This window comes from Astyanax mexicanus, chromosome 19, assembly GCF_023375975.1.
Source record: "Astyanax mexicanus isolate ESR-SI-001 chromosome 19, AstMex3_surface, whole genome shotgun sequence".
Taxonomy (NCBI): Eukaryota; Metazoa; Chordata; class Actinopteri; order Characiformes; family Acestrorhamphidae; genus Astyanax; species Astyanax mexicanus.
This window is the reverse complement of record NC_064426.1, coordinates 26,320,532-26,336,160: the sequence shown is the minus strand read 5'-3', so window position 1 is coordinate 26,336,160 and position 15,629 is coordinate 26,320,532. Positions and strand designations below refer to the sequence as shown.

The 15,629-nt window shown below is 38.7% G+C and overlaps 2 protein-coding genes across 2 annotated transcripts in view; both read left to right on the top strand.

Annotated features, from left to right (window-relative positions):
• plcl5 (phospholipase C like 5) overlaps positions 1 to 6,124 on the top strand; it is a 135,031-nt gene extending 128,907 nt beyond the window's left edge. The window contains exon 6 of the mRNA XM_022672553.2: positions 2,550 to 6,124. Coding sequence (XP_022528274.2) covers positions 2,550 to 2,762 — 213 coding nt within the window. The 3' untranslated portion in view covers positions 2,763 to 6,124. The remainder of the gene's footprint in view (positions 1 to 2,549) is intronic.
• A 4,749-nt stretch (positions 6,125 to 10,873) lies between these two features.
• hcrt (hypocretin (orexin) neuropeptide precursor) lies at positions 10,874 to 13,837 on the top strand. The gene is made up of 2 exons (XM_007287820.4): positions 10,874 to 12,257; positions 13,041 to 13,837. Exons 1-2 carry the CDS (start codon positions 12,195 to 12,197, stop codon positions 13,446 to 13,448), a joined length of 471 nt encoding a protein of 156 aa, XP_007287882.3. The 5' UTR covers positions 10,874 to 12,194; the 3' UTR covers positions 13,449 to 13,837.
• Positions 13,838 to 15,629: the final 1,792 nt, after the last annotated feature.

Genomic DNA, 15,629 nt, shown 5'->3' with positions numbered 1-15,629 from the left:
AATGAAGATACTTGTTTTTCATTGGACAGCGATGCTATTCTCTCTAAGTCGCTTTTGAATTATACAGGGTTTTTTTTGCTTCGACTAGGGGTGGTTTTATGTAAATTTTGAGAGTCTAATTATAACTATTCAAAACTGTGATGTAACAGTTTTGGGGTTTTGGAGATGGCTTGTTTTTTCAGATCTGTTTTGGTTATGACTTACGTATTTTCGAAAAACAACAGTCAACAGTGTTTAAGGGTTACAGTATTTCTCTTTTATATACCAATCTTCATTACATTTTGACCTTCTAGAATCCTTTTAACCCTAGAAATCTAACGCCGGGTGATTTTCACTCACACAATTTGTTCATGTGATTTTCATTGTGTGGCTGCTGTCTGAGTTGAATGAGACTTTGGGGAGCTTCAGGGCACTCCTCATTGATGTCATGAATGTTATGGTTGATTCCCTTCTCCCATCTATGTTTTTTCAAGAGGCATGCAGTTCGGGTGATTTTCATACGACATTAGTGATAAAGAGTAACATATTTGATGGGTGTAGTTTACCTGATGTAACCTGGTGTTTGTGTGTTTAAATCAGGGGCTCAAATGTCCCAGGAATGGGTGGACCAAAGATCAAGTTCCCGGCAGCATTTTTTTTTTGTTGTTAGGACATTACATATTAAGGATTACCTGATTTTCAAATACTTTTTCTGCTTTTTTTATAGGGTCATCCATGGTACCCTTTTTTATATTATGTGATGCTGTATGTTGTAAAATTAAAAAAGGGTTCCAAAAATTGTTATACAGTGTATACCCAACATTAGTGATGGTGTTACTCATTTTAACAATAGTGTTCTAGGGTTAATATACAGGGTCTGGTTTTGAACTGCTATTATTAACTACTTATGCTTTCCTGGGGCCTGGACTAGTATTCCTTGTCTTCCACTCATCCACAGCACTTCTGGGGCCAGAGACAAGGCCTCTGCAGTCAGAGCTTAAGCCGTGGCTCTCTTGAGGGTTTCCACTCTCTCTTTTCAGAGCGTCTTGCACTTGCTGGTACTTCAGCAAAGTGAGTTGTGTCCTAGGCCCACTTTTAAGATGCTTTCTAGAGCTGAGGTGGCCCAGTGTCCTTTCTAAGAGAGCTGAGGGACTCTGTGCACACCCGTGTGAGTGTGTGTGTGTGTGTGGTCAGGATTTAAGGCGCCTCCATTAATTAGTCCCAGGCAGAGCGCCACACTCAAGGACATACTTTACTGATTTACTCACACAATGCGGACACATTCATACAAACACTCGCACAATCCCATTCATTCAGTTAATAACTCACAACACATGCTCACCAAGCCACTGACGCCTCCTTTTTATGACACCCACCACCACACCACACACTCCCGTGCCCCACACACACACTCGGAATGTCTGCTCCTGGCCGTGTCCTCACTCGGCTGCCTCCAGGCATCCCTCCATCTCTGGAGTGTCCCGGAGAGAGCGAGAGGACTTATGAAGGACAAGCAGGAGGATTCTAAGTCATTGCTGCTGCTGCAGATGCACTGGAGCTGTGCTGATGTCCGCAGTGTTGCAGTCGGAAGCTTTGTGGCATAGTGACCCCTGCAGGACGGAGACACACACTGCAGCCCAGAGACTTGTCTAGGCAGATGCCTCACATTGTAAAAACTGAAGACTTTCTACTAAAGAATATATACAGCTCTGGAAAAAAAAATAAGGGATGACTTAAAGATGATGTTTCTCTGATTTTACCACATTAAAAAGCTCTGGAATATAATCAAAAAGAAGATTCACACAAAAATTGAATTGCGAATTATTTACTGAATTAAAAGGCGCACTAGCAATGAACGTCTATTTTCTGGTCTGTTTTTATTAATCTACATTTTTTTTCTTGCCTAAAAACTGTTTATTTGGGTGAGTAAAGCACTTCCATTTATTTAAAGGAAGCTTAGATTTCCGATGTTTTTAACAGTATAGTAAGCAGCAGCATTAGCCATGGCTAGCAGCAGTGCTAGCCACAGCCCTAGCAATGGTTAGCAGCAGGCCGAGACACAGTTAGCAGCCCAGGTTAGCAGCAGCGCTAGCCGCTAGTGTTCTGGTAACCCAGGATGCTGCCAGCCAGCGGTCCTTCCCACGTAGCTTGTTTTGACAAGGTAAACATGCCGACTAAAGTCCGATATGCTTATCTCTAAACAGTAAAATAGCTAGCGCTGTGGTTAGTGGCTAATGCTAATACTGCTTAGTGCTGGAGAAACTTCACTGAAACTCCTACATAACGATGCACTTCAGTGCAGTGGCTTTACTGCTCCTTTATAACCTGACTGGTCAAATTTATACATGAGGTGCACCGGATTAAAAGGCGCACTGATGATTTTCAGGAAAATTAAAGGATTTTAAGTGCGCCTTATAGCCTGACAGTTGTTTTATAGGAGCACAGAGGGTTAGGTGTCTTGTGTGAGGGTCCAACACTTGCAGCAAATCCCAGTATTGACCCACAACCTTCAAATCAACTAATATTTCATTTCTGTCTTTTTCCTGTCTCTCTCTCTCTCTCTCTCTCAGGGTCAGGCAGACCTGTTGAAGCACGCTAAAGGCGAGGCGATGGACACTCTGAGGCAGATCCAGTGTGCGGCTCACTCCTGCGGCCTGGCCAAGAACGGAGCGTCCACCTCCCCCGCCTCGCCCCTGCTGCCCCCTCACTCACGAGCCCACGGCCCCCTTCTCACCATCCCAGAGACAGAGCCACCTGACACGGAGCCCAGTACACCTCAGTGACACACAGAGACAGAGAGAGAAATAAAGAGACAGACAAAGAGAGAGAAATAGAGAGAGAGCAGGAATAAGAATTGGCAAAATAAGAAAAGACTGACCAAGCAGAGGCAGAGAGTGATTTTAACCATTAGAAGCTGAGACTCACTATTCAGATCACTATAATACAGTTTATATTTAATGTGGTCCAATTTTGAGACTGTTACAGCTGTTACAGCTGTCAATAACAGTGAGTTTTATGGGTTAAAATACTCCTGGCCTGCACAGCTCTAATCTATGACCTAAAAATACTTAAAAGAAGGCTGCAATAGGGTAATACACATACAAAACTAATTATTGGGATTAATCTGCCCAAATCAGCATACCTTCAAATGATTTAATGGATGCATAAGTAAATTATAACATGCAGGTCAGGCCTACTTCTCTTATTTTAAAACCAATGTTGCCCCTAAATCCTCTCTTAAACAATTTTAAATGACAAACAGTGGTATATTTTGAGCTAAATTAAGATATTTTGGTAATGTAAAGCCACACTACTGTAAATAAATCATCATATAAAAGTTAATTTAGTCCTTTTATTTAGTGTATTTTTCAAAAATGTTTGATGTCACGTTTCTAGTACTTAATTCTAGAAACCTTTTGTAGATGCATTCTTGCTGTCTGTTCTCAGATGACTGCAAGTTTGTTCTTGCACACTGAAACACATAAAAGGAATGCAAGTCCATTTCTCCTGTGTTTGGTCTTTGGTCTTAAATCCTGCTTTCATGTTTTATCCAAGTCCTAACAGCAGTACAATCGTATAACTTAAACTATGCTATAACATACAGTAAACTTATTGCTATTCATTATAGACTAATGCAGGGTTTTAGTTGGCTGCCAATGTCTATGCTACCCTCTGGCCATGAATACTGAGCCTGTGAAGTAACCTATAACGAATAGCATTGAGTTTAACCTGTTTAAAAGCTTAACACAAATATTGTACACAACCTTAAAGGCAATAACAACACATTTCCAAAAAAAAAAAAAAAAATTTCCATGGTACAAAAATTATTTACAATTGTAGGTGCTAGGTATATAAAACATTTCAACCTTTAAAGGTTTTATTAGGGCCTTTCTTTAAACATAATCTTTTCTAAAGAAAAATGATGTGATGTACATAATCAGCCAAAAATAAAGCTGTGTAGGCCAGGACTCCCTCTGAAATCTACAGTATAGTGAAGGCAGAAATATGTCAATGGTAAATAATGCAGTTATGCATAGAAGATAGAACTGATAAAGCGAGCAAGACAAGTAATAAAGAAAATAGGTGATTAATAAAGACATCAAGATGTACCTCTTTAGACACAAACACACACACGCACATACACACAGGCGTATATATAAATATATGTACAGTGATGCTTGAAAGTTTGTGAACCCTTTAGAATTTTCTATCAATTGTCTTTATTAGACCTTTACACAGGTCCTAAATGTAAAACTGAAAGCAGAAGCATTTCTGAGTGGAGAAGAGATAAAATATTGTGTTTAATGGAACCAGTGTGCTGAAATGACAATTCCAGCTAAGCCTAATGTATTCATTCTGGGTGTCTGGGTGTCTCAATAACTGGGGTGTCGGGTTACTTTTTGCAGGAGTTCTTCTGGCCACATTAAGCGTCTTTACGTACTTAGGTCACATGTACAGCCTCTAAAAGAGGATCCGGCTCAGTTTTACTGAACACGAGCGGCTGGTGGAGCAATGGAGACTTCAAAAGGGGAAACTCAGAGCTCAGTAAGAGCTCAGTAGTTTATTCATTTACAGTAAAGAAAACTGACACTCGTATATAAGAACTCTCCCACATTTTCTGAAGAGCATTTCCCTCAGCTCGCTCTCTCTGACTGAACATAACCAGGAATTGGACAAACAGATAAATAAATTTAAGGAAAAGTGTACAGATTGTGTACAAATGGACGAAAATTTAAGATACTCCCCAGGAGTAATGAACTCCAAGAGCAGGGCATGTAATTGTCGGTGAGGTAACAAAGGACCCCAGGATAACTTCTAAGAAACTGAAGTCCACTATTAGGGGAACACTGAACAACACAGGTGTGCATGGCAGGGTTGCATAGAGAAAACCCCTGCTCTCCAAAAAAGAACAATATTGATCATCAGCAGTTTGCTAAAGATCACATGGCCAAGCCAGAAAGCTACTGAAAGAATGTATTGAGGACAGATGTGACCAAAATAGAACTTTTTGGTTTAAATGAAAAGCATTATGTTTGGAGAAAGGAAAACATTGCATTCCAGCATATGAACCGTATACCATCTCTGAAACATGGTGGTGGTAGTATCATGGTTTGGTCCTGTTTGGCTGCACCTTGGCTGCACCTGGGCCATGACGGCTTGCCTACGTTGATGGAACAATTAATTCTAAAATATATCAAAGAATTCCGAAGGTAAATGTTAGGTTCTTGTTACCTACTTTTAGGACTTGTTTTAGGAGATGTTTGATGTCTTATTTATGGAGAAATATAGAAGGTTCTAAATGGTTCACAAACTGACAAACACTACTGTATACACACACAAACACACGAACGGACACATTCACACAGAGTCATCAGTGCCACTGAACAAAGGACTTTTGTGTGTTCCTTTGGCTCCCCCTGCTGGTCTGGATGATGTTTGGGGGCCTGTGCATATACGTCAGGTTGTTAAAATTCCTGTTTTTTTCTGTTTTATTTTACATTTGCACTTTCAAACTTTTATCCAGGGGTACAGTCAGTGAAAGTGAGTGCGTGTGAGTGTCGTCTGTCTTGAAACTTTTGAAGAAGAAAAAAAAAAAAACAAGATCACCATAGCGTTTAAACTGGAACTCTTCTGACGTCTTTGTTCTATTTTTGCGATGGACTCAACAAGAAGAACTCTGGGAAACCTTTGCTGTCCGTCAAACTCCAAGCGGCACTGAGAATAAGAATAAGCAAATAAACGAGAATCTGTCATTTTAGAACTAATTCAAGGACACTTTACAGTCTAGCTCAGACCACTTTACGTCTGAGAGCGTACACTGTCTGTGAATGAAGTGACTTGTAATTACTACTGTTACTATTGTGGGTAGGTATATATGAATTAATATTGCAGTTATTTTATAATCATGAGCTGTGCAGACACAGTGATATCATGCTGTACGTGTGGTGCGATGGTTGAGAACTCACTGGAAAGGGGAAAGAGGAGATCTGAGGTGAGGAGATGAATTCGGGGAAGAGGGCGGGGGGATATGAAATGGGAAAGAGCAGTAGGTTAGGTGTTGACATCTTCAGAATAACACCTCATTTGATTCCCCTCATTTATAAAGCCCATAATATATATTATAAAAGTGGAATGGCACTAGAAATGATTGTTTCCTGTCTTTTTTTCCCATAGGCACACATATACAGTAAAATACTGTACATTTATACATTTACACTGACTTATTTATCTCTTACCTACAGTGGCTTGCAAAAGTATTCATGTTCCTTGAACTTTTCACAGTTTGTCACCTCGCAAGCAAAAATTTAAATGTATTTTATTGAGATTTTAAGTGATGGACCAACACAAAGTAGCACATAATTGTGAAGTGGAACAAAAATGATACATAATTTTCTAAATTTTAATCAAATAGAAATCTGAAAAGTGTGATGTGCCGACGTATTCAGCCCCTCTATATCGATACTTAGTAGTGCTTAGTTTTGCTGCAATTACAACTGCAAGTCTTTTGGGCTTTATAAAAGTGCACACAAAATAACTTTAAAATACATTTTATTATTAAGCATAACGTCTTGACCTCATAGCAAAAATAAGATATGGAATTAATAACATGAATTAAAACTACTTAGAACACTTAAAAAAAGCATTAGTCACGTGTCCACACTCTGTAACTAAAATATACCATTAAATATAATTATAAAATCCTTCTGAAATGTTTTTTTTTGTTTGTTTTGCAATGTTGTGTGACTCCATATCCTATCTATGCTTTATAAATATTTTTTTATAATACATCCATAATATATAAGTTAAAATACACATTTTATGGAATGGATTAGAATGGCCCATATATTTTTAATTATAGAATTACAAATTGCTCCTGGATGCTCAGTGGTGCTGGTATAATTTTTAGCGTAAACTGAAGGATTATTACACCAAAGATTATAAATACAACAATAATGAGAATGAAATTAAGCCACGATTAAGCCTTTATTTTTTTAATATGATTGTGCTTTATAGTAATGAGCTGTAATAATAGATATAGGACAGATAAAAGAAAACAAAAATATTTTTCCACTTATATTTCTCTACCATCTCCACCACCAGGGGGCTTTTTGTACAGCAACTTCACAATTTTTGGTCAGCAGATCATAAACGGGTCAAATTCAAAACCTTAGATTATAAACTACAAAATTAATTAATTACAATTTCTTTATTTTTAATATTTTCTAAAATGTAGAATAATATTGAAGACACCAACAATATAAAGGAAAGCATATACAATTATGAAGTAAACACAAACGAGCCAAAATACGTTTTATACTTTAGATACTTCAAAATGGGCACATTTAGCTTTGATGCCAACGTTGCCCACTCTAGGCATTATTTACTTGAGTCTGCTTCATGAGGTAGAACCTGAAATGGTCAGACCAAAAATATCACAATTAACTGTGAATAACATATTTTTTATCTTGATATCCACTGAGGCCCCGTCCACACGAATCCGGATATTTTTTAAAAACTGAGGTTTTTGTCTCAGTTTTCAAAAATATCCCCGTCTACACAGAAACGCCATACCACTCAAAAACACTGAAATTAACAGGGATTCTCTAGACATTCTGAAGTTTTCTCACGACTCCTCAGCAATAACTACTTTATTTTCAAAATTCTCCCACCAGGTGCTTGTTCGTCTAGGCCTGGTCCAGAATCTCTGTTCGCGGTAAGGTTCATTACCTCCAGACAGGAGAATCGGAAAAAACTACACGCATTGCATTGTATATTTTGGTGCCTCTGCTGCTTTAGGTAATGTGAGAGTTACATTAAATTAAGCTGTAAACATATTATTAATCCGCAACTTTCAGAGAGAACAGAACCAGTCCAGGCGAGGTCCCTGCTTCAGACTTTACGGCCACAGTCTGATCTAACTAATCAATTAACAAGTAACAAATCAACTAACTATCTGCCCTGGCTGAGGAGAGCTGTGTGATCAGATGGACAGTGTTACTCCATAACCACAAAGCTAGCTAACTGAAGAACTACGAACACTCTTAAATATATAACGTTAAAAAAAGGCTTAACGTGTGCTTCTTTCCACTGAAACCTATTATAAGGACAAATCTTTTTACGTGGTTTAATGTACTAAACCAACGAGCCAGAAACACTAAACGTCTTCAATTTATTTCACTACATAATAACAATCAGAATCTTAATAGGATAAACAAACCCCTGCACTGTTACCCATATTACTGACCCGCTGTAAAATCCAGAGAGGCTGGTGATGAATAAACAGGCTGGGTATTGGCTCCAGCAGAAAGAAATTATGTATTTTGAATTTTCTGGTGTACCTGGGGCCTCATGTACTAAAGGTGCGTACGCACAAAAACATTGCGTACGCCATATTTCACGCTCACGGTCTGATGTACTAAATTTGACTTGAACGTGTGAAAGTGCGTTCCCCCACGGAAGTTTTGTTTTGGGCGTACGCCTTTTTTTTGTGCGTATGTATTGTGTTTTTGTCATTTGGCGACACTTAGAGGCGATGCATTGAAATTACAACTTTTAAGATATCCTTTATGCACACATTGAAGTAAGCATTATTGGGTAAAATAAAGTAAATTAATCAGACAGTTTCATTGTCTTACAGAAATAATCGTTTAACGTGTTTCCACTTAGCCTAGATCAGGTTTGCGCTGGAGTTGTTGGAGATGCAGCGTTGGCATTACTGGAAAATACTGCTAATGGCCGAATTCATTGAGCGCGCATTTTCCGTGACCATTATGTTTTTTGGCCCATGATGATGACTGGCTTATAAGCAGTTTTAGATTTCCAAGAGCATAAGAAAACAAGCTAAGTGCGTGACGTGTGTCTTTTTGGTAGGCAACTCATTTAAAGCATTTAAATGAAAGCATTTATCTTAGAATAATAAAACTTAAAACATGGGTAATTATACGCTATGCGTATATAATATTATTATTTTTATTATTATTAATAATAATAATAATAATATAACATTATACTCTGCGTAATTGAGGGAGGAGTCGTGGCAAGTGTGATGCTTTCGTGCATTTGCGCTTGATTTCAAGTTGATTGTGATGTACTAAGAGAAAGTACGTGGAATTCTGCCTACGCACGGTTTGATAAATCCGGATTTTTTTGTGCGTACGGAACTTTTCAGATCTGAGCGTACGGAACATTTTAGTAGGAATTCCACGCAAGTCTTAGTACATGAGGCCCCTGGTCTGTCTGTATAATCAGGGTGGTGTTGGACCAGCTCATACCGATAGAGCAGCGCGTAGAACATCCAAACAGGCCACTATCAAGGTGCTTAAGGTGCTACACACCGAACACGGTAGGTGCGCCGCGGTGAGCTGACCCCCACAGGATTCAATTGTTTTCCACGCCTTCACCGCCTTCACGACCAGAGAGAACCACAGACGAGCAACTAAACGCCGTATGCCGCTCTGCTGGATGCCGTTCAGTTTTAATTGCGTCTCCTGCTGATAACAGGCGGGGTTTTCTAAAACCCGTCACCTCTGCGACCGGTGTTTGTACTTTTGAGTCTCTACAGCCTCTGTAGATCTATGTCTGTTTCTCACCGTCAGAATAAAGCTCTGATTCTGCACTTCCTCCTGTTATCTCTATATGAATGCAGTGTGGTGAATGATGTGGGGCGCGTGAGTTCACATCATGCGTTTTCTGCAGCGAAAGTACCAGTACCACTTACCGCGAGGTCAAAGTTATACCATGTTGAACTTTGACCGCGGTGGAGGCGTGGTTATGGGCAGGGAAACGCGACGCACCGCTCTAGCGCTTTAGAAACAATTGAATCCTATATTATATATATATATTTTTTTTTCTCTTTTTTAGTGATAATTTTATTCTAATTCATGTCATAAAGCGCCTTTTTTTAACTGTTTAATGTAAAGAATGGGTACATTTTTGTTGTGCAATGAAAACTTGTAAATAAAACTTTTTTGGTGTAAAAAAAAAAGAATCCTATAGAGGTCAGCGTCGCACCTACCACGTTCAGCGTGTAAGGACCTTGATATTAAAGGATGCCGCTCTGCTGAACGCTGGTCAGTTGTGGTTGTGTTGTGCTGCTGCTGAAGCCAGCGGAGTTTTCTAAAACTCGTCACCTCTGCAACTGGTATTTTGTAGCTTTGAGTTCCTACAGCCTCTGTAGATCTGTGTCTGTCTCTCACCATTAGAATAAAGCTCTAATTCTGCTCTTCCTTCTGTTATATCTATTTAAGTGTAGGCAAGTGATGTACAGCTGATGATGTTCACTAATCGTAATATCAATCTCTCGCGCGTGTTTATTGTTGTTTAGATAACAGTTTTTCTCCCGCGAGGTCAAAGTTGAACCATGTAGAGACGTGGACAGGGAAACGCACCGCTTTCCACTCCGCTCTGTTCCGCGGCAGCAACACACCACTGGAGAATCAATTTAATCGTATGGGGTCAGCGCACCGCGCTGCACCTACCGCGTGCAGTGTGTAAGCACATTAATGATTAGTGAACATCCTCAGCTGTACAGCACTTCCCTACACCTATACAGAGATAACAGTAGGGAGATCAGAATCAGAGCTTTATTCTGAGGGTGTGAGACAGACAGATACAGATCTACAGAGGCTGTAGCGACTCAAAACTACAAATGTCCGGTTTAGAGGTGACGAGTTTTAGGAAACTCCGCCTGTTTTTTAGCAGGAGACGCTCAGCAGCACAACCCATCCTCACCTGACCAGTGCCCAGACACTGGACAGTTGTTTTTGCGTTGCGCTGCTGCTGACGCTGAGCGTCTCCTGCTGATAATAGGCTGGGTCTTCTAAAACTTATCACCTCAGCAACCAGTGTTTGTAGTTTTCAGTCTCTATGGCCTCTGGAGATCTGTATCCGTCTGTCTCACACCCTCAGAATAAAGCTCTGATTCTGTTATCTCTGTATGAGTGTAGGAAGTGTTGTATAGTTGAGGGTTTTCACTAATCGTTTATATTAATCTCTAAATTGTGTTTATTATTGGTTGGACTTCAGATTTATGATTTACGACCAATATAAATCAAAAATTCCTCCGTACTAATCTCCACGGTCTACTTTTCTCCAAGTCCGGTGAGTGTCGACGCTAATGCCGCTAGCTGGATGCTTGCTAGCATATTGCCAATGATGCTAGTCAGAATGTCCGAGTGTGATAAGTGGCGTTGCTAATTCTAGCAGCGCTACATTTTTACACTTTCACATGGTAGGTGGAAGTGTGTAATAGAGAAGACAGTGTTTAAAAACTTCACCTGCACTCCTGTCTGATCCATGATCCACTTATAACAACTAACTACTAACTGACCAACCAGCCAAATACTAGCTGCTCTGTTGTGATCCTGTTACATTGTTGTTCTGTTATATACATACCGCAAAAATACACCCATTATATAAATTAGTGTTTTAAAATATAAATACTTACTATTGGTACTGTTTTGCCCAAAACACTGATTTCTTATACCCTAATTTACTTGTTAGGGCAATGACTTTAATAATGCAGGTTAAAATAGTATATAATTATTAACTTAAACGTTTCATCCACAGTTTCCCAACTATGACTAAATCATAAAGATGTCCTACTGTTTGTTGGTGCATTGTGTTCTGGCCTTCATGGCTGTTGGTGAAGGAGCCTGATTAGCATGTTCTATCAGTATTTGTGAAGACAGCACTGCGTGATTTACTCATTACCACCAAATGCTCTCTGACCTTCTCTCCAACACAAAGGCATCCTGTTCTACATCCTCATTAGCCTTTATCTCCTCCACAGCTGTGCTGACTCCTAGCCCTTTTGTCTGCTCTTCATCCCTCAGTCTTGGCCCTGTTTCCACCGGCTGCTAATTATGTCAATGACTTGGAACTTGCTAATTCTAAAGGTATGCGCTAACGAAGCCGGGCCTGAGTGGATACAATACTGCTCCAGGACTGACTGTGCATGAAACTCCTTGGATACATCCACCTGAGCAAGCCACGCCAGTTACCGCATGAATGAGTGACGCTGCTAACGAACTGGAGGGTCTAACATACTATCACACTCTGGCTCTCAAAAGAGCTGCATCATAACAAAAGAAGCAGGACAGAATACGAGGGCCAGGCTTTGTTTTTCCATCAATGGAGGCTTTAGCAGAGGGTCTGTATATAAAGGGTTGGTGTGTCTCATGCAGAGTGAACAGAGTTCGAAGTCTTAATCTAGAATGACAGGTGATCACACCAAGCCCAGCGGAGCAGTCGGACACATGGCCATCTCCTCAGCCAAGGTAAGACCTGCCATAGGTATCATTAGAAAGACTGGTATAAAATCTAGTTATACCTATTAAGTATATTAACTTTTGTTTTTGGTTTGGTTTAATGGTTTTAAAGAATGCTATTATTGCCTGTTCTATTCTTGGTATAGTGTAATTTATGTTTTACATGTGTGAAAATAGTATTATGAAAACCCCCTTTTTCCTAAAAGGGAAAAACAAAATATACAGCTATGGAAAAAGATTCAGTTTCTGAATCAGTTTCTCTGATTTTGCTATTTATAGGTATATGTTTGAGTAAAATGAACATTGATGTTTTATTCTATAAACTATGGACAATATTTCTCCCCAATTCCAAATAAAAATATTGTCATTTAGAGCATTTATTTGCAGAAAATGAGAAATGCCTAAATTAGCATAAAAGATACAGAGCTTTCAGACCACAAATATTGCAAAGAAAACAAGTTCATATTCATAAAGTTTTAAGAGTGCAGAAATCAATATTTGGTGGAATGTCGCATGTTTTTGTTACATGAACTTCAAATTTCATGATCAGGTTAATGAAAAAAAATAGTTTTTTTTATTCAATTTTCGTCTAATATGGATCTAAAATGCTCATAAAAATGAGAAAGAAACTAGAATAGTATAGCACCTAGTTAGCGGCACAGTAAATAAGAGACAAAGGAAGAGTAAAATAAGTGGAAGAGCAAGAAAAATTGAGATGATTGAGAAAATTAAACATCAGATCATCATTATGACTTTAATCTGAGAATACTTTTCCTATATCACTTTGTGCAGGTTTTGCTCTTCCTGGCGCTGCTGGCGCAGGTGTGCTGCATGGCGGAAGGCGTGTCCGCGTGCTGTGTGCGGAGGCCTCGTGCGTGCGGTCTGTACGGGGTGCGGTGTAACAGCACGGACTCTAAACCGGTTCGGGTGAGCAGTGGCGCCGCTGTGGGCATCCTCACACTGGGCAAACGGAGAACAGCCGGCAACCGTTACCAAGACCGCCTACAGCACCTGCTGCACGGCACCCGCAACCAGGCCGCTGGTATCCTCACCATGGGCAAGAGGCACGAGGAGGGCGGGGCGCACCCTCAGCCGGGAGTCAGCACTGTGCACTCACTCATTAAACTGGACCTGGAGAAACCTGTGCAGTACCTGCTGCAGCAGCAGCATACTGACACCAGAGACCCTTATAGACCATGATTTACCTTACAGAGAGAAGCAAGCTCCACCTGCTCAGTAATAAATCAACTCGTTTTTATCAGCAAAATCTAAAATAATGTTTATTTTTGTTAATTGTGTGCTTCTAAATTAAGATGTGATATAAGACAATATAAGAAAAAGGTTCTTGTAGAGAAATTAGTGGAATATTGATTTGCTTACAGTGGTTGTGAATTGAACTGGAGGCAGTGTTTGGCTGTGTTTCAAAGACTAGGCTGAAGTCAAGAAAGGTGGGTCGTCTCCTGTAGAACTGTCCTGTAAAGATTTCATGACGATATTATGAACACTAGATATGTCCAGTCTATTGCAGTTGTGGTGCAAAACTCTTTTTTGTTGTTGTTTTTGCACAGAATGTATTATTTTAAAACTTATGATAAAAAAAATCTGCTACCCTGTAATTTTAGGAACCTGGTTACCTTACAATAAATGCAACTTTATGTTTATAATTCATGTGCACTGTAATTAAACAAAAGTTTAATAAAATATGGACATAAAGCCCTGGCTAAGACAATTGTGAGTAACAAAGGTCCAAACATAAGTTGCATTTATGAATACAAAGGTTTCTTAAAGGCTGACAGAGATAGTTTGTTTGCTATCTGTAGCCACCAGTGAAACCTTTTATGAGTTCTGAGGTTTATATACAGCTCTGGAATAAAAGATAGACCACTTAAAAATGTTTTTTTGATTTTACCAATTTGAAAATCTCTGGAATATAATTAAGAGGAAGATGAGTAAGCCATCAAACCAAAATTAACTGCTTAAATTTTTACACCAGGAGAGGCATAAAGTTATCCAAAAGCAGCATGTAAGACTGGCGAAGGAGAACATGCCAATATGCATGAAAACTGTGGGTTGTTCCACCAAATAAAGAATTTCACTCTTAAAACTTTGAGTAAGAACTTGTTTTCTTTGCATTATTTGAGGTCTGAAAGCTCTGCATCTTTTTTTGTTATTTTAGCCATTTCTCATTTTCTGCAAATAAATGGTCAAAATTACAGTATTTATAGTTTATTGAATAAAACAACAGTGGTTATTTTACTCAAACATATGCCTATAAATAAAATGTTACATCACACTGATTCAGGAACTGAAGTGGTCTCTTAATTTACGATGTTAATGGTAAAATAGATGCAGTTTTTCTCCAGGAACAATTTTGCGGAACCCTTTTCCCCATAAAAACAACATTTACGAATAAGGCTTATGTTGAAATTATGTGAAAAAGCTATTAGGCACCAGGCAGGGTATTTAGGTCATAAACATTTAGTATAAAGACTTTCTGTGATGTAGAGTTTTTTTAAAGAGGTTTTTAAACGTTTAAAAATATATCTTTCTCTATTCACCACCACTTTGAACAATTCTGACTGAGATTTTCATATAAAACCACTCAGACTGCTTAAATGTGTTTGATTCAATTATGAAATTATGTGCATTTCCCTGTCGAAAACCTATGCCTGTAGAGGCCTATAAAATAAATAAAGAGGTGTCTTATTTTATAGGAAGATCACCAATATCAGCTCTAATCAAAACACAGAAAATGAAGGATTTTTTTTAGGATCAAGATTATCCCCTTTAATTCTCCATGTGTGATATGTATGGTATTTTACTATACATTTATTTGTAGCAATTTCATTATTAATAAAATATGTCCTTATAAAAGTGAAAATTTGATCATTTATTGTAATTTTTTTGGCTGGGGATGTGTTCTCATGTAATATTGTTTGTGTCCACTAGAGGACAGAAGTGTATAATACTGTACAAACCCAATAAAGCTATGAACCTCAGTCTCAGGCCACATTGTGTAGTGTGCTGATGGACAGGTAGGTTTTAGAGTATTGTTTAGTATTCTTAATTTAGCTGTAAAAGTTTTTATTCAGTTATTTAAGCTTTTCTACTGGTTCTATTCATCATAAAATCTTGACACAATGTAAAGAACAACTGCCAGATTCAAATTATATCAAATAGTGCAAATGTCAAAAGTGGAGATACAAGGTTTTTGTGTGTGATAGAGGCAATATACTGACCAAGCTTTATGAAACAAAAAGAAATACAGAAATTCTAAATTTGTGAAGCTAATTTGCATTATTTTGTTTAAATCATCATTAATGGGTTCATCATTAATCTAGCTGAGAATGTTAAGTGAAAAACATAAAAATGTTGTGATGT